The sequence below is a fragment of the Ostrea edulis genome, chromosome 3 (assembly GCF_947568905.1).
Source record: "Ostrea edulis chromosome 3, xbOstEdul1.1, whole genome shotgun sequence".
Lineage (NCBI taxonomy): Eukaryota > Metazoa > Mollusca > Bivalvia > Ostreida > Ostreidae > Ostrea > Ostrea edulis.
In genome coordinates this window covers 43,750,007-43,772,184 of record NC_079166.1, presented here as the reverse complement: position 1 = coordinate 43,772,184, position 22,178 = coordinate 43,750,007, and the positions used below count along the sequence as shown (strand labels likewise).

The following is a 22,178-nucleotide window of genomic DNA, read 5'->3' as shown; positions in this document are numbered from 1 at the left end:
GAGTAAATATTAATTCGTCAAATCTGAACTTATGGATGAACATCTAAGTATGAATTAAATTGTTACTTTAAAAATGATCCGTGCTTTTGTAAATTGTAAGTGAAAGAAGAATATTAAACAAATCGTTTCTAGCATATATCCGTTGAGACCACTTTGTGCATAAAATTTCATGATTTTGTGATTTGGTTATGTCCCCATTACTTAGCGCACATATGTATTAATTCATTTTTTTTTTTAAATAAATCATGATTGTACATACATATATTTTGAAAATTCCAGGAGTGTGTGTTTGACCCCCACCCCCTTGGGATCAGTTCATAGAGCTCACTAAATCATCAGCCTTTAGATGAATTGTCTAGAGTTTCTGAACAGAGCCCTGAGTCTACTCAGTATGGGTTTGGAGCATAAGACCTGCAGCAGACAACACAGCATTATAAGGTATCTAGAAGCAATCTGATTAAAATCTGAACTTCGATCCGCTCCTCTTTCTTCATTTCCCCCCGTGTCACCTCGTGTAGCGACAAGATGAAGAAAGAGGAGCGGATCGAGGATCTGATTTTAATCAGATTGTATCTAGAAGGAATTTACAGCAGAGCAACTATATTTATTATATATAAAGATCACTATACCAGGGTATATGTACAAAATGATCGTCAGTGTCCTGTGGGAAACTTAGCAAGTACATGTGTACTACATAGAGCTAGGAATCGTGATGTATTACAAGATAGAGCACTCCCTGGATGACCTGTATCCAGACCAGTTCTACACTTCTGGAGACAGTCATAGGCTGAATCAACAGAGAACCAACAGAGATACAATCTGTACAATTCTGTGGACCTATACACGTTCTGTGCACTTACTACCTGGGGGGTTCACAACCTTTCTGAAACTACCATAATACCTCACTACAGGCACCATACAAGAACTACCACAGGACCTCACTACTGTCATCTCACAAGATCTACCACAGGACCTCACTACTATCATCTCACAAGATCTACCACAGGACCTCACTACTGTCATCTCACAGGAACTACCAGAGGACCTCACTAATGTCATCTCAAAAGATCTACCATAATACCTCACTAATGTCATCTCACAAGATCTACCAGAGGACCTCACTAATGCAATCAAACAATTAGAACTACCACAGGACCTCACTACTATCATATCACAAGATCTACCACAGGACCTCACTACTGTCATCTCACGAGATCTACCACAGGACCTCACTACTGCCATCTCACAAGATCTATCACAGGACCTCACTAATGTCATCTCACAAGAACTACCACAGGACCTCACTACTATCATCTCACAAGATCTACCACAGGACCTCACTAATGTCATCTCACAGGAACAACCAGAGGACCTCACTAATGCAATCAAACAATTAGAACTACCACAGCACCTCACTAGTCATCTCACAAGATCTACCACAGGACCTCAATATTGTCATCTTAGAAGAAATACTACAGAACTTCACTAATGTCATCTCACAAGAAATACCACAGGACAACACTATTGATATCTCACAAGAACTACCGGAGTACATCACTAATGGCATCTCACGAGAACTAATAGAGGACCTCACTAATACCATCTCACGAGATCTACCACAGGACCTCACTACAGCCATCTCACAAGATCTACCACAGGACCTCACTACAGCCATCTCACAAAAACTACCACATGACCTCACTAACGCCACCTCACTGATACTACAAGATGACCTCACTAATGCCATTTTACAGGAACTACCAGAGGACCTCACTTCAAGATATTTGAATAGTAAAGTGACAACATATGGTAGAGCAAAGAGTGATATCCAACAGAGGCCCTTAACAACTGTTCTATCCATCCTTTTATGTGAGTTAGACAGGGAACGACCAAAACAAGCTGTCAATGTTCCATGAAAAGTCACTGAGAAAGATCTGTAAATATTTTGGCCAAATACCTTCTCCACCGAGGACCTCAACAGATTCCAACAAGAGGACATGTCCACAGTCATCACCAAAAGACGATAGAAAGCGTACTCAGAAGGGACCCAGGCATCAACATCAAGACAGACGACAGAAAATGTACCAAGCAGGGACTCAGGCAGCAGCATCAAGACAGACGATAGAAAACGTACCAAGCAGGGACTCAGGCAGCAGCATCAAGACAGACGATAGAAAATGTACCCAGCAGGGACTCAGGCAGCAGCATCAAGACAGACGATAGAAAATGTACCCAGCAGGGACTCAGGCAGCAGCATCAAGACAGACGATAGAAAATGTACGCAGCAGGGACTCAGGCAGCAGCATCAAGACAGACGACAGAAAATGTACCCAGCAGGGACTCAGGCAGCAGCATCAAGACAGACGATAGAAAATGTACGCAGCAGGGACTCAGGCAGCAGCATCAAGACAGACGACAGAAAATGTACCCAGCAGGGACTCAGGCAGCAGCATCAAGACAGACGATAGAAAATGTACGCAGCAGGGACTCAGGCAGCAGCATCAAGACAGACGACAGAAAATGTACCCAGCAGGGACTCAGGCAGCAGCATCAAGACAGACGATAGAAAATGTACCCAGCAGGGACTCAGGCAGCAGCATCAAGACAGACGATAGAAAATGTATCCAGCAGGGACCCAGGCAGCAGCATCAAGACAGCTCTCGTTTGGACACAAGAGGAAAACGGAAAAGAGGAGGGCACAAGTCACCTGACGACGAACAGTGGAGGGCGAATTGAAATAACAAAAGAGAAGCTGGAGCACACTCCATCATCATACATGAAAATAAGAACTTCATTTCTATTCTACTACGGCTCAGAAATATACAGCCGATCGTTTTCCTACATATGCTCTACGAATTGGGTCACTGTGACATCATGACAGTTTTTGAAACCGCCACATTGTTTTTTGCTGACGAAAAAGGTGAGATGTTATCTAGAGATATTTTAAATCTATTTTGAAAAAATATTTCACGTACAGTGTATTTAGTTTAATTTTAACGTATTATATCAACTGCTTTGAATACAGTTGAAGAACAACAAATAATTATATTGATTGATTTTCATGATTATGAAATTGAATTATCAGTCATCGACTTTATTGTTGCATTAGCAAAACTTTAAATGCAAGCGAGATGCGTATCAATTTTCTCATAATCAGTTTATACGTATGAAGGTATATCGTAGAATAATGATCGCGGCATTCCTTTGACTTTTGCAATAACTATGGTAGAATATAATATAACCCATTAACACGGGTTTTTTTTGCATAGCTTTTACAACCGTGATTTTAAGAATAAATTGCTTTCTATTTCTGATAATATCTTTTTTTGACTATGCTACCTTAAACTTTGTCTAAGTTTTGTTCGTTTCGAGAAATTCACTAATAATGAAACGTCAACACCTAATCAGTTATTGAATCTCAGCATCATTATAAATGTGTACAGAGAGATTGAAGGAAACAAGCAGTCAGTACATATACACCTAGCAAATATTGCATGCGGGGAAAAAATAGTATAAAGGGGAAAAGTGTTATTATAATAAATGTGAAGTATGGGAATTCTATGCAGGGGAGCACATTTGATATATTTTCTTAATGGAGACATAATTTTCTATAAAAAAAAAAAAGAAAAGAAGAAAAAAGCAGTGATTGTTGTTCGACATGATTTGCTTGAAGGTAAAGATTATTTTTTTTAAATCTTTGATTGATTGATAAACAATGCATTCTCTGTTTTGCTGTACACTACAATTGAGTATGTAATGAAATTTCTTGTACATTATAATGAGCACACATTCTTTCCTCTCTTGGAACGTTAGTCCATCGTCCTCTTTCAGTTGGTAGATGGTGATTGCATGTTCGAAATCTTCAAAATGCAATTGTATCATTTTTTTTACATTTCTATAATTCTATAATTCAATACTTTGGGTGAAGTTTGGAGCATGGACTGCCAATTTTGTTTGAATTTGTCAATTAGTGTGAGTTTGATGTTCGCCTTCAACCACCTTGCATTACATGGAGTTTGATCTAACCAAATATCGGAGAGTCTACAGGAGTTCAAAATACTTTTATTAATTTCCATTCAATCAATTTTCCCTCCCATTATAGCGCTAATACCCAATTTATTAAGTGAATTTTCAATCTTTGTTTCTTTTCCACTTATTAAATATCATTCGCGTATTTATTTCAATTTCCATAGAGTATCAACCAAGTTCAATAACAAACCAAACTATAGATATAAGTGACTTTGTTGTAGTTATAAAGAATTTCTATGTGTAAGGAATGTCGGCTATAAGGGATTAATGTAGGCGTTTTCGGGTATTCTTTATATGTAAGTTTTACTTTATAGCTTTTTTTTTTTGAAGACCATAACAGTATTGCTTCAGCCCGCGGGTGTTGAAATCTAACTACTTATGTTGGAGAAGAAAATGTTCTTTTAAATATTTACATTTCCGGTGTTTCTGTCTTTGATATCTCTACAAATTGTGATGATAGCCACTTCCTCATGGATGCACTGCAGTGTTGTGAACAATGTGCGTATGAATCTTAATGAATATAGTACGTCTAATTTAACGACTGGGGATTCTAACAGAAATGAACATAGCAAAGTATGCGAAATACGTCATAGAATGTAAATATATATATATATATATATATATATATATATATATATATATATATATATATATATAAAATTAACTTAATTTTGAAAATACATGTATATGAGGGTATGAACAGGTGAAGTGTCGCGGTTCATGACCTCGTGCATTTTTATAAATGAAATTTATTTCTGAAACATATGTAGGCTGTGGGTATGCACACATGTACGTACAACACACCTGCATTGTTGATCTCAGTTCTACTTCACAAGTAATTGTGTAAATCATGATTAATTAAATATCTCACATTTTGTACCAGATTGATCACAATATCAATATTTGTACCATTAGCGGAATATTCTGTTTGTAAATAGTATTACGTGTCTCCGATTGGTGAACGTCCCGCTGACATACCATCGTCCCCCACTTCAAGATGTCGGAATAACATTGCCCATTTCTAATAAATATTTAGAAGTCGACCATCAGTCATGCACATAAACGAATTAACGTGTTTGCTTGTATTTGAGGGTGTTGCAGGGACATTTAATAGCCATTACGTTGTCATCAGCGCGTGCCGTTAGCACGACTCGGACACGTACAAGCACGCGACCACTGGGGCGCCGGCTCTACTCCCGGAGTCGTTCCTAGGACGGGGGAATTCGTTCCCTAACACCTGAGAGATAACGCTTTGCGTGAATGTCCGGGGTCATACTGAAATCGACAACACACGGGGTATTAATGACAGTAAACGACGTGTTTCCTGTCCTTATTATCTGAGATCGAATTGTTTTCCACTTCAATGGTATGGTAGGTTTACTCATAGAAGATCATTGTAAATTACAGTATGAGTCATGATTTGAAATTCACTGAATAAATTTCTTAACCAATAAGTTGTAAGAAATGTACAATGTACACGTTGCAGATTATTTCAGTTGTTAGTTAAGATAGAGGGAACATACACGTAACTATATTTAGCTTATCATATTTCTTATAATAAGGAAAATTGTACTTTGGGATTCTTGCACAAATTACACTTAATTCTGAAAGAGATTTGGGTGAGGACAAAGAGAGCTTTTCCACACACTTTCGAGCTCTCGATATTTTCAAATCACAGGGTGTAGAAAAAACTGCTCAGCTTTCAATTTCACCACTGATATATACATCTCTTATATACGCCGAACTACCAACGCCAGTTTTTATTAGCTCACCTGAGTAATAATAGGTTCAAGAGAGTTTTTCTATAATTTGTCAGGGTTTGCCAAAATGAACTAAACCCAAAATAGGAAGGACAAACATACCTATATGACTTCTCAAAATCAAATGAAAGCATTGCCATATAGTAGTGTCTGATTGTTTTACGTTTCACAGACGATTCTTCACTCACATCGCAGCGTCATCACTGTAGATATGCATGGGACTCATGACAGATCTAGAGAGCAACGAGGGCTCTTTATTGTGCCAACACCTGTCGTGACATAGGACCTCGGGTTTTATGATATAATCAGAGAAACCCGCGACTCTAATTTCTAAATGCTGAACGTTTGGCAAAGAGCAATCACTATCTATTTTAACGTCTTAGATTTGACGCAACCAAGGATAGAATGGAACTCGAACCCACGACCTCCCTGTCACAAAACGAAAACTCTAACCACTGAACCACCGTGACCAGCCTTGTGTAATAGTGTAGATTCAAGTTCGTTAAAATATTGGTCCCCAGGGTCTGGATGGGACCACATTTGGATTTGGAGTTAGAATGTTTACACAGAGAGCTATTTTAGATTCCACAAGACTACAATTTTTCAAATCAACTTGCTGTTCTCTTCATGTGGTATATTCAAATCGTGTCTTTTTCTGTCAGATTGTGGCTTCAGTTGGGTTTCAAAGAAAATATGTCAAAATACTATTGAAAGTATTGTGATTCAAGTTTGTTTAAATCAGGGTCCTCAGGTGTAGGGCAGGACCACAATAAGTCACAATGATGATGTAGAAATAAGTATATCCGTATAATCTGTATATGCAAAATATAATGTAAAATCAAGACTGGGACCACACCAAGGATGAAATAAAAGTTTATTTAAGAAGTCATTGGGAAGACGTTTTAGAAATATTGCAGTCACGTTAGTTGCATTTTCTCAAAATAATAGGCAAGCGATTTGTACCTTTATCCAATAATGGATATTTGTGTGGTGCTGGCTTGGAAATCTCGAAACAATCTCAAACTTAAGTTTGAGTTTTCTTTTATTTGAGCAGTCAAAATTTTAGTAAAATCTCATACTTAAGTGTAAGTTTCAATTTAAGTTTATTTCGAGAAATCCAGGCCTGGAGTCGCATCTTTATACGAGGAATGTGACTTAGACGAGCACTGTAACCCATGGGCCTCTTGTAGTAATGTATTTCCTTTGTCCAAATTGTATATGAAAACAATCACTTTGCAGATTTCTCAGTTTGAAAATAAACACTGTTTAAAGAGAATTTCTGCAGCAGGTAGCTTTCTCCTTTGCGCTAGATTTAATTGGATACATTTTTTATAATCTTAATGTGTTGACGTATCTTCGATCATGAAATAAAATTTCAAAAATATTTAAAATAAACATTGTTATTTAGTTTCCATAAACAAACAAAGCTCTTTTGTTTGATCCAGTCGTGTACACTCAGTTCTGCCCGTGGCGTGCGCCGCCGGTAATACAGAACAAACAGCATATTATTTGTCTTTTTACAGTTTACTTCATTTTAAATCCCTTCCATCATATCTTTCTACACTTCTTTTTAACATTTAAGACGTTGTCGACCAATCTGTACTGTTCAGAAGATTGATGAACGTCAATTCAAATGCAAAAGGTTTATCTAAAATATTAGTGTCACAAATTAGCTGTTTATATTGGGGAAAATGGCACTTGCTAGAAAAACTTCTGGTCGATTTATCTCGTATCATCGAATACATTATAAGTACCAACATTCAATAACTCTGAATATTCTTTGAATAAAGCTTAGAAGTTCTGAAGTAATTTACATAACGATTGCATATTTCACAAGCAGGTGCGAGATCAGCCATTACAAAAGTCTTCAGCATCGCAGTAGCGATTAAATATTGATAGAATAATTTCCGGGGAAAGTCTGATCTTTCGGAATGCTCTGTCTTGAGAATGTTAACAAGATCCGCCAAACACTAATGACTTCTTGTCGAGATTATTAATTAGAGAAAATTGAGGGTAACATCTTCGGGTGATCTTTATCTAGAGAAATATTCCTTTTTCGGATCAGGATTTTGCGGCTTAATTTGGGGGTAGAATTTCATAGATTAATGCCCATATTCAGAGTAGCATTTTCACTGGAATAATGTACACTTTTTCCAGATGACATTTGCAAGACTACACTGTTAATTGTCCTTAATCCTTTTGTATGTATCACAGGATACTACACCATTAAATGTCCGTGGTCCCTTTGTATGTATCAAAGGATGTTTGGCGATGACAACAAAGCAATGAAAACCATCTTCAGTTGTGACTTTCTACTTGAACATGAAATATGGACACGGAGAACTGCAGAATCGCTCAGAGGAAACGCAAACAATCTAATGTCTAAAGTTTTTGCTTTTTGCATATATCTAATATAATATCTTCATCAAAAATCCATGTTGCATTCTATATACATATTGTACTTACATGAAAAGTATCAAAACCTTTTCTTTAATTGCTTCGATAAAATGGAACAAATACAGAAATGCAATTATCATATGAAGCATTTTATTTTTGACGGTATAATTTATCGATTGAAAGTTGAGTTTAGTAACTTCGATATTTCGAAAAGCTTCTATGGCATCCAATTATCACAGTGACGTTATCCGCAACGAGGATGCTGGGATAGCGACTGCATGTGATGACAAATCGAGACTCGTTCCCCGATCACAGCCTTTAAGGACAATCTCATCAATTATTAACATATACAATTCACGAGAAGAAACTGTTTAAGAGAAAATTATATCATTACACTTCTCTCACTAATTTCCGGAGAGTCCGCCTTGCAGCTACCTTGGTACTTCATAGTCATGCAAAGACGGGCGTCCAAGAAACCATGGACGTGTTTAGCGAGCCAAAGGTTTCATCTTGTCGCTTTTCACCTGCTTCAGAAATAGTGCAAGCAGGTGGTCATAGTCATGATGCTTTCGAGACTATCCAGACTTCAGTGTGCAAGGATATGGCTGTCAAGAACAGAAACCGCGGGAAAAAATCCGGCGGGAAATCGGCGTATCGGCACGTGCCGCACAGCCAAAAGCCACCACATCTTGTGGCGCGACGTAACGCCAGAGAACGTAGACGCGTCGAGGCCGTAAACGAAGCTTTCCAGAGATTACGGAAAAGGGTGAATGGAGAGGTCAAACAAAAACGACTGTCCAAGGTTCGGACTCTGAGGGTCGCCATTGATTACATCAACAAATTGCAAAGGATGATTTTAGAACATGACCAGAACATTCGTGAAAGACACTGCCGACAAGTTAGTCCGAGACGAGAAAGGGTGGTGGCACAGAGAAATGCTGAACAGTCCAAGGGGAACGAGTGCATATCTTCTACAATGAAATCACATAGTCTGTCAGAATCTAGAACGATTTTGTTCGACATATCTAATGAGGATCAGAATAACTTAGGATGGCAGGTATATTGCTTTTTTCTTTATTGGAAATTAAGGTAATCGAGTACACAGATTATTCTTTTGTGGAAATGTGTATGTGTTGTTATTATTATAATTATTATCATCATCATTATTTGTAAAAGATAACATTGAATCTATTGGGGAAAATGAGTTGTAAAAACTGATATGTCTGGTGTTCATTGCCGCGTTTTCTGCATTAAATACTAGAATATTTTTGAAAAAAATACTTTAAGTTTTTACCTTTAGAAAATCATTTTTATACATGTATATGTACACGAATTTTACCTTTAGAAAATCATTTTTATACATGTATATGTACACGAAATACTATGTAAATCTATATCCTGGTGTGCTTACCGTCACGAACGTACCATTCTTTCCACAGTGCGCAAATGGTGTCTGAGGCAACAATAGGAGTAATGTTAAAAACTAATTTAGAATAGTATTATGAATTCATTTCATCGTTGTTGTTTTTTTCAGACCACTAATTCAAAAGAAGTAGAACCATATTTTCCCGAATATGGATCTCTGGGTATGAGGGAAATCAGTATTTTACCAGATCTTTAACTGTTCTCTACTACCGATCCAATGTGATACGTTCAAGAGTTGTCTCCCGTTCTACATCAACTCTGTTTAAAAAAGATATTTTGAGATGAGTGGAATAAAACGTGACTTTCTCTCAAAAATTTTGCACACAAATATTACGCAGCACCAAAGGAAGCTCTATTCACATTCTGTGTTGTTCAGTGCGACATACGTATGATAAAGTGGATGTACAGATAGGCACTATTACCAGACGACAGTTTGAAATTTAACGAAACACATGACGATCAAAGAGCTGGTACTATTTTCGTTCACAGTAATGGAGAGAAGATTTGACGCCTTAAATAATATCTTGGTTTTCTGTGCAGGGTTATCAAATGGAGGCCATCACGATTATGATGCTTTTGTTCTACAAAATCCCCTCTCTGTCTCTCTCTCTCTCTGACGCGGAGTGTTGATAATGTGCCATCTGCAGAACTTTGTAGAACGTCCGTCATTAGATTTTGTCACCTATAGTGTCAAAGTCAGGAGCTACCAAATACTATTTCATTTCAAATGTACTGTAATTCTGATACCGACGCTTATGGGAAATCGGGTAAAATTTCGATTGTTCATTATCAAAAGTACTCATTGAAATATCGGAACTTAGACAGGCAGGTTGTCCCGGTCCCAACGCGAGGTTGATTTGTGGAACGAGTATGTGGGATCTTGGTTCGTCAAAGAGAACGACTTCATGCCATCTCTGATCCTCTGCCTTTGATATACAAGCTTATCTCCCTCTAAGTGACTTGAAGTCAGAGAGATTGTCATCCTTTTGGCGCCAAAACATATCTACACCTCATTTATCTGCTTCATTTCTATGTTACGTACACGTAAATAAATTCTTACAGTTCCGAATTTCTGACATCTGTTTAGTGTATGCAGAATTTCTGACTTCCATGGGAACTTAAATTTGGCCATGGTAGATGTTGATGACAATTGGTATCTGTTATGAAATCTCTCATTTCGCCAAGTCGACCGGGTCATTTCTGGTTTCGGGTTATGTGACCCTCTTCACACCAGCGTCTCGTTTAGGTCATACATACTTGTTAAAGATAAATTTGTGTCAACTCAGGAAAGGGTCACACAGTTAAATTGCGTTGTCTCTATCGCTTACTGTGCTTAAAAAAAACCTGTCCTTCATATTGTGTTGTATATGTTGGATAGAAAGAAGGTACATGTACGTGAACATGTTGAAGAATTCGTCTATAGAAAGAAAGAAAAAATTAGCGAACGTTCGAACCATATATTTTATCTCTCATTTACAGATATATAATACGTATATGACCTGTATTTCCTTACCATGTTAGCTAGGGTAACCATTGTAAATGTTGGGCAGGAGGCATGCACACGTGTTCTGAAGTTTCTGTCTGTCCTGAATGCATTTCTTATATAAATTGATATCTTTCCAGTTAGTTCATTTTTTTTAAAAAGGATGAAATTAGCGAGTGAATGAATCAGAAAAGCAATAAATTAATGCAAACAGACAGGGTAAGTCAAAATAGATATTCCCAGGGCTATATTCGGCTTCATATTTTCCAGTAAATTTTTACACTATTCTGCCGCTAATAGTTAATGTTGAAAGGGCAACTTAAGATGGAACAATTTGGCAATGTAATTCATAAATATTGGTTAACATTTGATGATCGCATTAAGAGTAAACAAATTACCATGGTTATGTTTTTGTTTTGTTTGAGTGTTATTTTAAGTCCCATTCAATAATTTTCACTCAAGTAGAGACATCGCTAGTTTCTATGTTAAGTACCGCAGATTCTAACCTATCCTTGACGCCCAGGGCCACAGCGGAAGGGCTCTTTACCGCTGCTGCCCTGAGCGCTATGCATAGACTGAACTTTGTTGCAATTCACCTGGCGATATTTCTGCTCAGTATGAATGCAACTTGATATTTTGGTACTATACTGATGTGAAAATAACACGTTATTTTGGTATTGTACTGATAATGTGAAAGTAACACGTTATTTTGGTAAAATACTGATGTGAAAGTAACATGATATTTTGGTACTATACTGATAATGTGAAAGTAACATGATATTTTGGTACTATTGTTTAGATACTGATGGTGTGAAATTGTATTGTAGCGTCGATCGCAGCCAACAATAACATAAAATTTTGACCACATATCATAATTCTTTCATAATAACGTCACTTTTAAAAGTATCTTCATGAAGGCAAGTGTGACACGCCCATTGTGTATATATACATGTACTATACATAACTAACGTGTTATGTTACAGCATTGTTTATTATTAGCACAGTATATATGAAAAAAAATGATAAACAATTATACTTTTAAAAATTAAAAGATGTGATTTTTTGAAAGGTCATTGCAAATCCCATTTTCCTAGCACCCGCCATGCTTTTTCGTCCAGTAAGTTGAAACAGCCGTGCAATAGCCACGGTTGCTCTCTTTAACATAATTGGTCGGCATCTTTATTGTTTAGTGTGACATTTTGATGTCTTAGTGAGTTGTTGTGAAATGAATTATTTACATAATTATTTTAGAATGTATATATCTAGAATACAACATTTAAAACTGGCGGTAAGACGGGGTTGTTTTTTTTTTTTTTGGTCTCGGACTGATATTATACATGTAAGAACAACGAACATAATTCGGACTATTCAGCTCTGCGCAAAAACCTGTGCATGTATTTAATACATTATTGTGTTTGTGGCAACTTATAGACATATTTGATTGAAAAATGGACATGTAATTTGTTACGTAGTGAATTATTGTTTTTTGGGGGTCATTTATTGTACTAATAACACACAACAGTTTGCAGACGAAATTGATATATACTTACATGTAAGTATTTCATCCAAAATAGTGTGGATACATTTACGACTACAACCAATTCTCTTTTTCTTCTTCTAGATAGGTAACTTGCAGTACTACGTTAAATAGATAATATACATGTACAAATGTAGTTTCCAATGAGCCCAACATTTATTTTTCTTTCAAAGGCGTGTTGAAATTTTTGTCTCTTTTTTTTTTTTTTTATTTCAATGAATAATTTCTGGTTATAATATTATGCTAAAATGTAAATAAATATTCATCGAAAAAAATCTAAAGATTAAGAATGAAACATTATGCCCGGTCATTTTCCGAAACTGGAACAGATATATATATATATATATATATATATATATATATATATATAAAATTTAAAATATATATATATATATATATATATATATATATATATATATATGATTTTTTTTTTTTTTTTTTTACATGTGTGTGTGTATGTTTCATTGATTTGAATAATCAAAGTTTACCCCTGTTGTAAAGAATGCATAACAATGCAATACCGTTTCCTTTAGCTTTCTTCTTTGTGATTTCTTCTAATAACGAATTTAAGAAAATATCGTTAACTCCTAATGCTCAATATGGTAAAAAGGTTAACACATTGTATCTTGTTACCATCTCCACTTCAATCGCGTTAATGCCTTAAATTTATTGCGCACCCTCTCTGAAGACGCCATGCTTTTTTTTTTTACGATGAAGTTAACATGTTCTGCCAGTCTCAGTCGTACGATAATTGAAATTGCATTTGGACTAAACGCTTAAAAAGCAAATTTTCATTGTGGCCCAATATTGTCTTTGCTCTTCAAAACGATTACCGATTTAATCTTGATTGCACTCAATCTATAGAAGCTTTTAAGTATTTCTGCCCATAAGATACTCTATCTTCTCTCATTATCAAGGCGCTTCAGGTCACGTGACTCCAGGGGCAGATAACCTTATTGCAAATAAGGGGACACGCCTGAACCCCGTGACCTTATATCAGAAGGGTATTTACAAAGTGTTCGGTTTTCATAATCTATTCGGTGTTATTTTACGATATATAAACCATATGCAATAACAGGATTTTATACAACAACAAAGTTGGTTAAACAAATTGTATGTAATATTATCAAACTTATATATATATATATCGTGATTTAAGATAATTGAATTATTTAAGAAATCCTATATGTTTTTCAAACTGTATTAGCAATGATATAATAAACTATAGAGATTATTCAGTATACTTTTTAACATGTCCAGAGTTTTATGTCTAGGGATTTTGGCCTTTGGTTCTCGATTAAATATGGACATTGTTTATTAGATTTCGCTTGTTTAAGGTATAATGGAGTCTAAACCGGTACATTAAAACTCCATTTGTGTGGCATTTTGGCACAATACGTCAGATATTTAAGTCGCATCTCCATGACACTACTTTATAAAAAGTTTAAACAAAGATTAGTGTCAAAAAGAAGATGAATAGCGGGAACTGTTGCATGAAGTAAACAAATGCCGCGTAAAGATATTAATTTAAATTATGAAATTTAAAAAAAAAATGGTGAGGAGATTTTGTTATTGTTGGTTCATTTCCCCCTCTCACCTGACGAAGAAATACTGCCTAAAAATAAAAACCCAATAAATATTCAAGTCATGTAGCATTGCAATGTTATGTAATATGACAGCGCATTACGAGTTACGGTAATATAATAACGCACGCGCGATGCGCGTGCCAGGGAAAATGACGCCGCTTCGGTTGGAGTGATCTGCATATTTAGTGTTATTAACGCGCGGCTCTCTATCTTCGGAGGTTTGTCCTTTAGATTTGAAGACGGACAATGAAGTTAAATATAGGGAATATTTGTAAATACTTCTGTGTCAGGGTAGGACCATTCTGTCCTAGGCGATGAATACCAGTAGGTAATAGCCAGGAAGAAGTAAGAAAAACGATGGATTAATGAGGTCTGCGATGAATATGAAATGAGCATATTTAAATTCACTTCTTAACATTCTTCATATTAATTTGAGGGCAGATATACTTATTTTGTTAAAACCATCAAGACAGTCATAGTTATAATGACGCTGATGGATGGTCATTTGTTGTATGTAACTAAAATAAATCAACGTTTTCATTTTCAGTGAAATATCTAATGATTATGAACTTTACAAGAGATTTAAATCATTTATGAAATGACTTTTTTTCCCCAAACGAAATCATCTACATGCTTTTGTTTGAAGACAATTAAAGGGGAAATCAACTTGTTACTTACTAATATGATACATGACATTCATGAACAATCCCCAAGGTTTTGTATTGAAAATGTCTGTGGAAATTTTATTATACAATCAAAGTACTGGGTGTACTGACAGGCGGAAGCATGTTTGTTGGTACAAAATTATACTTAGCTTGACCTTTAATCTTGTGACCTAAAAATCAGTAAGGGCCATACACTCCTTAAGGACAACCACTGTCTCAAGTTTGCTAACTGTCAAATTAAGAGTTCTCAAGATATTAAGCAGATTTTGTTTTTTATATAGTAGTAGTTTGATCTTGACCTTTGGCCTGATAATCAATATGGGTCATCTTCTTTCTAGGGACAAACACTGTACCAAGTCTGCTAACTATCAAACAAAGGGTTCTTTGAATATTAAGCAGATAACACTTGGTCTACAGACGTACACAAAATTTTGGTGCAAAAAATGTTCATTCTTTTATAAATGGGGTATAAAATTAAATCTGAAATGCACCTTAACTCTAAGCATTTATTTTGGAATGTGCAAAAAGTCGATATATATAATTGCCATAGTCTATCATACTGGGCCGAAATGTAGACTTTTAAAACCCTTAATAAACTATCATTTGCGGATTATTTCTTGATTTATTTTGAATGCAACAATTATTTTTATAAAGTAATTTCTACAATTTACTTTTCGAATTATTTTATAAACAACTAAATTCAAAGTAAAACTATTTTAAAACAAGAATTATCATACACCGTATTTACTAACCAGTGCTGTCAGTTGATCAGTTGAATTAAGCAGATGTGATGCAGCATCTACGTATTAGAAATATTTTTAAAATGTTTTCTTATCTATTTATCCCACCGTATTTTTATAGTATATTACAGTGTTCAGTATGTCGTGGTTATTATAGTACTGCACACTATGTTTAGCGGTACATGTGAAACATTGAATGCATTTTTGATCATTTTATAAAGTGTTTTTAAAAAAAAAATGGTTTTGAATATGCAAACTTTCGTTTTCCTACAACTAAAATCAAAATAGCAGCTACAAGCAACTTTTACATGAAAACGTTAAATGCATTAAAATATGATTTGCATCAGGTAAATAGTAAGTCATGCATAACTAAATTGCAACAATATATCAAGCATTTAATCCAGCATACTTCATAAAACACGTTAGCAATTATTGTAGAAAGTATTGTAGAAAATGTAGGTACAAGATATTTAGAAAATGCATATTTTTCACAATCTCTACTTTCTGTTGAACTATTTCGTCTCTCGGAATTTTTGTAACAATAGCACATTCCGGCAAGCGGACAAATAATTTTCTTTTCCAAGTTTGCCTGAGAGACTATAAGTTGCAATTGTTTTGACAGTAATCTTTTAGGGACCCTGTGCTCAATCTATCCTGAACAATGTGTAGTTGCTCATTAATCTGGTTTCCGATTGGGGAACCAGATTAATTAGTGAGTTGCATGTCCATCATGGCAAGGGCTGAATGACATCTACGTGAAGTAAAAGGTTACCATAGTAATAGGCGCTTCCGCTTAAAAATTACAACAAAAGTATACATTGAATATAGGGAAAGCCGAGGGGTTCATTTTTTAAAATTTGTAATAATGAATGCTTAATTGCAGGAAATTTTTATTTCCCCATCTCAAAACACTTCCAAATTTCATTGCCCCCATCTCAAAACATTTGCAGAATTCATCGCCCTATTCTCAAAATGCTTCCAAAGTCCATCGCCTCCATCTCAAAACATTTCCAAAGTTCACCGACCCATCTCAGAATGCTTCAACGTGCCTCTATATATTGTTATTTTCAAATACTTAAAAAAAATTAGTAATCGAAAAATTAATCATCAAAAATATCTAACGGGTTTTTCTAAAGTGGTAGGGGCGGGAGGCGAGTTGTCCCTATACCGAACAACTATATAGTCCGTTTTTAAAAGGTGAGATGTAGCGCACGCCACCTCTCGTCATAAAGGTACATTAACATACAAATGTTAAAATTGCTTTGAACGAATTTCGCATTGCACGTGTCAGGTTCAGCATTGATTTTGCAGTTTACTTTATACAAATCATGCAAATACTTAAAAATGACATGCTTTGGAATATTCATAAATATTATGCTTATCCGCGCAAAAGAAATTAAGCATTACTGAATTCCACATTACAATTTTCACATACTGTACACTTTTTTAAGCACACTGAACGGAGTACGCACTTGCTGATTACGAATTCAGATGGAGTGATGATTTCTATATTTTACATTAAACAATTAACATATTACATTGCACAAATTCTCACAAATTTCAATTTTAGAATTCTGAACTCCGAACTTTATCATTTAGTTATTGATTATATGCTTGAGTTCCAGTGGGCCTGACCATACATGTTTGTTATATCAGTGTGTTTTGAGATTCGCCCATCATGGGGGCAATTTTTTGTGAAAATCTGTGTAAGTTATGATTTGTGTGTGTCATGGTAAAATGAGAAACAGTTTAAATCCTCTATTTAAAAAAAAAATCAAAGCTGTATTTAAATTTTGACAAATTATATCTAGTTGACACTTAACTAAGTACCGGTAGATGCTTAATTTGGTTCTCAATAATTTCATATTAGAAATAATGATATCAGATGTTCACTGAAAATCAATAAAAGAAAGGCAGAGAGTAAAACTGTCCAATGATTTATATTTAAAATACACTAAATTTTGACATTTATTGAGAATTATTAGCGATGCTATCTATTCAAATTCTCAACACGTACTTAAGCAATTCATATTAACAAACTTGCTGAAGTCTATTCTTAAGAAATGGGCATGGTATTGTCTGGCACGTGTACAACACAAAGCTGCCTGAGGAGAAATCTTTCGGCTTTGAAAATTCCACCCGAGATTGTTTTCATCAATACAATCACGGAACAAGACGGCGTCTGCTGACGTTTGAAGTTTGACGTATTTGATTTAGTCAGTCACGTGACGTGATACCTGCACAGTTTTTGTTGACGTTTCTATGTCATCATTTGCATAAATCTCCCCGTCTTGAGGAGCATGGTGCATCGGATAACTATGTCCTCTTTTGATGTTGACACCCAATTACTGCGATTTAATGCAACTTGTGATTACACATTGCTGTGGAACTGTTACAAATGGCAGACTTTTACGACCTAACTTGAAATTATATACAAGGGGTACGGGAAACTCATTGTTATCCAAGTAACGGACGACCAAAATACCCCCATTTAGAGTTAAGAAATATGGTGAGACGCAACACAGAAAACTGCTTTGTGCAGCAATTCTTTCTTCAGTCGAGTTGCATCAGAAACCCGGTACATAGAAGTTAACAAGGGGGTTGTTATCCCCCTCTGTTCTGGCACTGTGATGTCTTTTGGTCAGTAAACATGTCCTGCAGTCTGTATGAGCAATGTCTGTATCTAGAGCTTGTCCAATGAATTGTTGTTTTTGTAGCTTCATACGAGAAGAATGAAATAAGTTGATAATGTTTAGAGCTGTATGACCTGAAAGTTTTCTTTGAAAGCATAAAGAATTACTTCAGTGCATTTGCATTAGTTTAAAAAGTTATTAATTTTCTTTCAATAATTTGCATCTAAATGAAAGTAGTGGTATTACCATTCAGGAAATACATATAGAAATGCTGATGATGTTAGGAACTCTTGCCCATGCGCATCATTTCAATTTGCAAATAGTGATTATAAGCGTGAGGTCAATAAATAGAAAACGCCTTTGTCCAAGTTTATGACAGTTTACGCATCAAATAAATCGTTTAACACAAAATTGTGCAGTCTCAAGATCATCGATGGTCTTGTTTCCGTTGACGTTTGACATGGTCACGTGACTGTTACTTGAATATGATTACATTTCACAGATGGCAGAGTGATATGCACAATTGTTTGAAACACAATTTATTTAAATTCTAGTACATTTACTTCTGGTTAAAACAGTTATAATAATACAAGGCATGTTGGATACCCTTATAAATACACACACGTGACAAATTATCAGTGTTTATATTAAGTGGATAAGATTGGTCAAAAACAGCTTTAATAATGTACATGTACGTTCGAATCCAGAACTGTTTCATCGATTGCTGACCTCTTCAGTGGCGGATCCAGAGTTTGTTAAGATGGAGCAATAGGTTGAGGGTCGCCTTAAGACCCTCAATATGTCCAGGACAAAGTCCTCTTGGGGGCCCATGGGGCGAAGTCAGGGTTTTGAGGCTATTTAGGTTACTGTAGGTGTTATTCTAGCTGTATTTTGTACATAAAACCAACAGTACCAACAAATAACTGAGTTGGTCATAAAAAGAAGGGGAGGAGGCTGCCCCCCGTTCCCTTCTAAATCCGCCACTGCTCTGTTACGGTAGTTTTAAACATCAAACATCTCAGCAAGTCAGAACCTATTCCTGAAATTTCTAGATCCATGATTGCTATAGGACGTCTCGTGAAATTTCGACAGCCCGTTATATACTCTAATGTTGTCAATTATAATTAGTGATTTGTTTTGGTCACATGTATTTGCAACGACAAGGAATTTCAGCAAGTGCGTGTTAGCTCTACTACTATCTGATGTCTACTTGAAAAGCGCAGGATAGCGGGCGAAAGGCGCTTACGTAATGAATGTGGTAAATTGAATTTGATTAAAAACTACCAGGACTTCCTTTTTATATGATTCGTATGAATATTCATATATTGAAATGATAATTAACTTTTATTTGATGAAGACAATAATTCGGCAACCTTCGAAGAACACTGTTCATCTCGTTCCTCGGGCTGCGAGAATGTTGCAACTTTTCCAATGACTAAATCAGCTTATTCTACCCATTGTATAATATTCTCCCTAGAATACATACATGTACAAATGTAGCCCCTAATGAACTAGATTCTAAAAATAATATTCTAATTCGGTCCAAATTCTGAACGTAATTTAGAAAAATTGTATGATTATAACTATCTTATTTGTTTGCTTTTGTTTTAAGTAATTGATCATGAATAACAGAATTATTATGTACGATGTCACAAACACATATAAACCGCATTCATTGACCATCATCCAGTATTGCAAATACATGAAAATGATTTTAGTCGATGCGCGAGGTTCATGATTTCTGTTCGATAAACTACCTCAATAGTTGGTATTTATTGAGAAATTTCAAGGAGAATGTAAAAATTCACCAACTTCGTGACATCGTATTCCAAATTGGGGATCAATTCAGGGGACTGGGGGGGGGGGGGGGTATTGAAATATTTTCATTTCAAGACAGAAATCACTGAAGTTCAGAGAAACGGCCGTTATCGCACCTAGTCTTTATTTTGAAAAGTATATATCCCAGCTGTGTCATTCCATTAGAACACGTCACTCTTGCTTTCTTTATTTCGATTCATAATGTTACAAAATACACAAAACGTGTTTGATATATTCAGATTGATTACATAGAAATATAATTTGAATGTAGAAAATATCAATGAAACTGCTTTTGTATTATTCATTGTTTTTAAATGTTTAATTGAATTCTTTCCCCATTTAGTCAGCTCTGTAATATTTCCGAAAGTAAACTTATCCATGTTATCATAGCGTTTTGTAAATTTACTCAACCCATTAAACCGGATGTCTTTGGACTCGGTCATATTGTCTTAGAAGTAGCCCTCCACCCGGGGTAGTGAGCGGCACTGCGCGTGTTTGCTTTGCTCTTGCTATATACCCGTGCCGAAAATAATCTAGAACTGGACTTCTCCTACATGTGCCACTTTAACAAAGACCCTTGAGTTTATCTGAAGTGGTTTAGGAGGTTGTGCAGCCCGGATTATCTCGCGCAAGGCTACTGATTTTCCGACGGTGAAGAGTCCTTCACGTGTTTACCTACAATATTAGTGATGCAATGTCAACTCTTGTCATTCCATCGCGCAGTGATTCTTTTGAGTGGCCTCGGTCCTTGGCTTTTTAAGTTTTCACTTAATTCACGAACCTCACGCTGTTTCTAGGGGTTTGGTAGTTAAGTAAGTATTTTAAATGGTGATTTTTACACACCTTTCAGCCTTTTGCTTCGATTTTGATGACCGGTCGTGACAAAAACATTTTGAATACATCGAATTTTTTGAGGTTTTTTCTTTCTTTCTATTTTTTTTTAACAACATTGAATCCAATTATCATCAAATGAAAATGAAGTCCTTGTAATTAACTTGAAAAGACCAAAACATTTTACTAGTTAAAAAAGTAATTTGATTATTTATTATTCCGTCTTTAATACCTTTTTAAAATGGTACATTTGTCAGATTGATGCATTTTCAAAGCCTTTTAAAATAAAAAGAAAGAATTCGAAAACAAATCAACATACATGTATTGATGTCATCAGAATCTTGAGAGTGTTTGATAGCCATCAGCTAAAATTGTTACACACTATAAAGCGTCTACAGTTCATTGACCTTTAATCTCTGATTACCAATTTTCTAAGCACCATTGACATTAGCTGTCTCGTCATAACATTTCCTGTCGATTTGCCCCCCCCCCCAAAAAAAAAAACGGAGGGAGAGATCGAGAGATCTGTTCCTACCATAAATCCTCAAAAAGGACATGCGCCGTGGACATGTCGCTATCGTGTGAAGAATCAAAGGTGAGGAAAGAAGATGGGTGAACAAGGCGAGAAAAAGGTGGATAGGAAAGATAAAAGTAAAATCACTTTCAAAAAGAGTTCGAATTCGTCAATTAGTTTTAAAGTATGTATATTTACCACATATTGGAAATGAAACACCCAACCAATTAAAGTATTTGAAATATTGGAATGTGAAAATGAGAACACAGTCAAAATTGTCAAATTTGACTATTTTATAAACGAATTTTGTAAAATTTCAATGTGTGTGACCGACTCTCCATAATTTTATTTGTAATCAAATACCAATAGAAAAAAAAACACCCTAAAACGTACATTTTTCAGTCCTCATAAAGATGGAGCAATGACCCACATGAAGGATGTATAAACATGTTATAGCATTTTGTAAAATTATTCCAAGTCCTTTACATTGCACACAAAGGTGATTTGTAAGTAGATCATTTTGGATAATGGGTTAGATACTTCTGATATCTCTTTTATTATTTTCATAAATTTTTGGTGGCTGGTATATTCTATTTTATCGCCGATTTTTAAAAAAATATTTTGTTGAACAATATAATTGTCAGATATCAGTTTATATATCACAAGATTTAATATTTGATAGAAAATATATTTACAGTATGTATTTCGATGAATAGGCATTTTCCTCGCCTTGTTCACCCACCACCACCACCACTGCAAA

General features: G+C 35.5%; 1 protein-coding gene across 1 annotated transcript; it reads left to right on the top strand.

The window, feature by feature from the left end:
• The first annotated feature begins 8,664 nt into the window (after positions 1-8,664).
• LOC125677086 (achaete-scute complex protein T8-like) lies at positions 8,665-11,233 on the top strand. The gene is made up of 2 exons (XM_048915057.2): positions 8,665-9,243; positions 9,721-11,233. Exons 1-2 carry the CDS (start codon positions 8,665-8,667, stop codon positions 9,805-9,807), a joined length of 666 nt encoding a protein of 221 aa, XP_048771014.1. The 3' UTR covers positions 9,808-11,233.
• Positions 11,234-22,178: the final 10,945 nt, after the last annotated feature.

Bases quoted from the DNA above. Each gene is read 5' to 3' on its own strand.
- LOC125677086 (XM_048915057.2), top strand. From the start codon at position 8,665: ATGGACGTGTTTAGCGAGCCAAAGGTTTCATCTTGTCGCTTTTCACCT. The intron at 9,244-9,720 runs GTATATTGCTTT...TGTTTTTTTCAG, and splicing joins AGAATAACTTAGGATGGCAG to ACCACTAATTCAAAAGAAGT.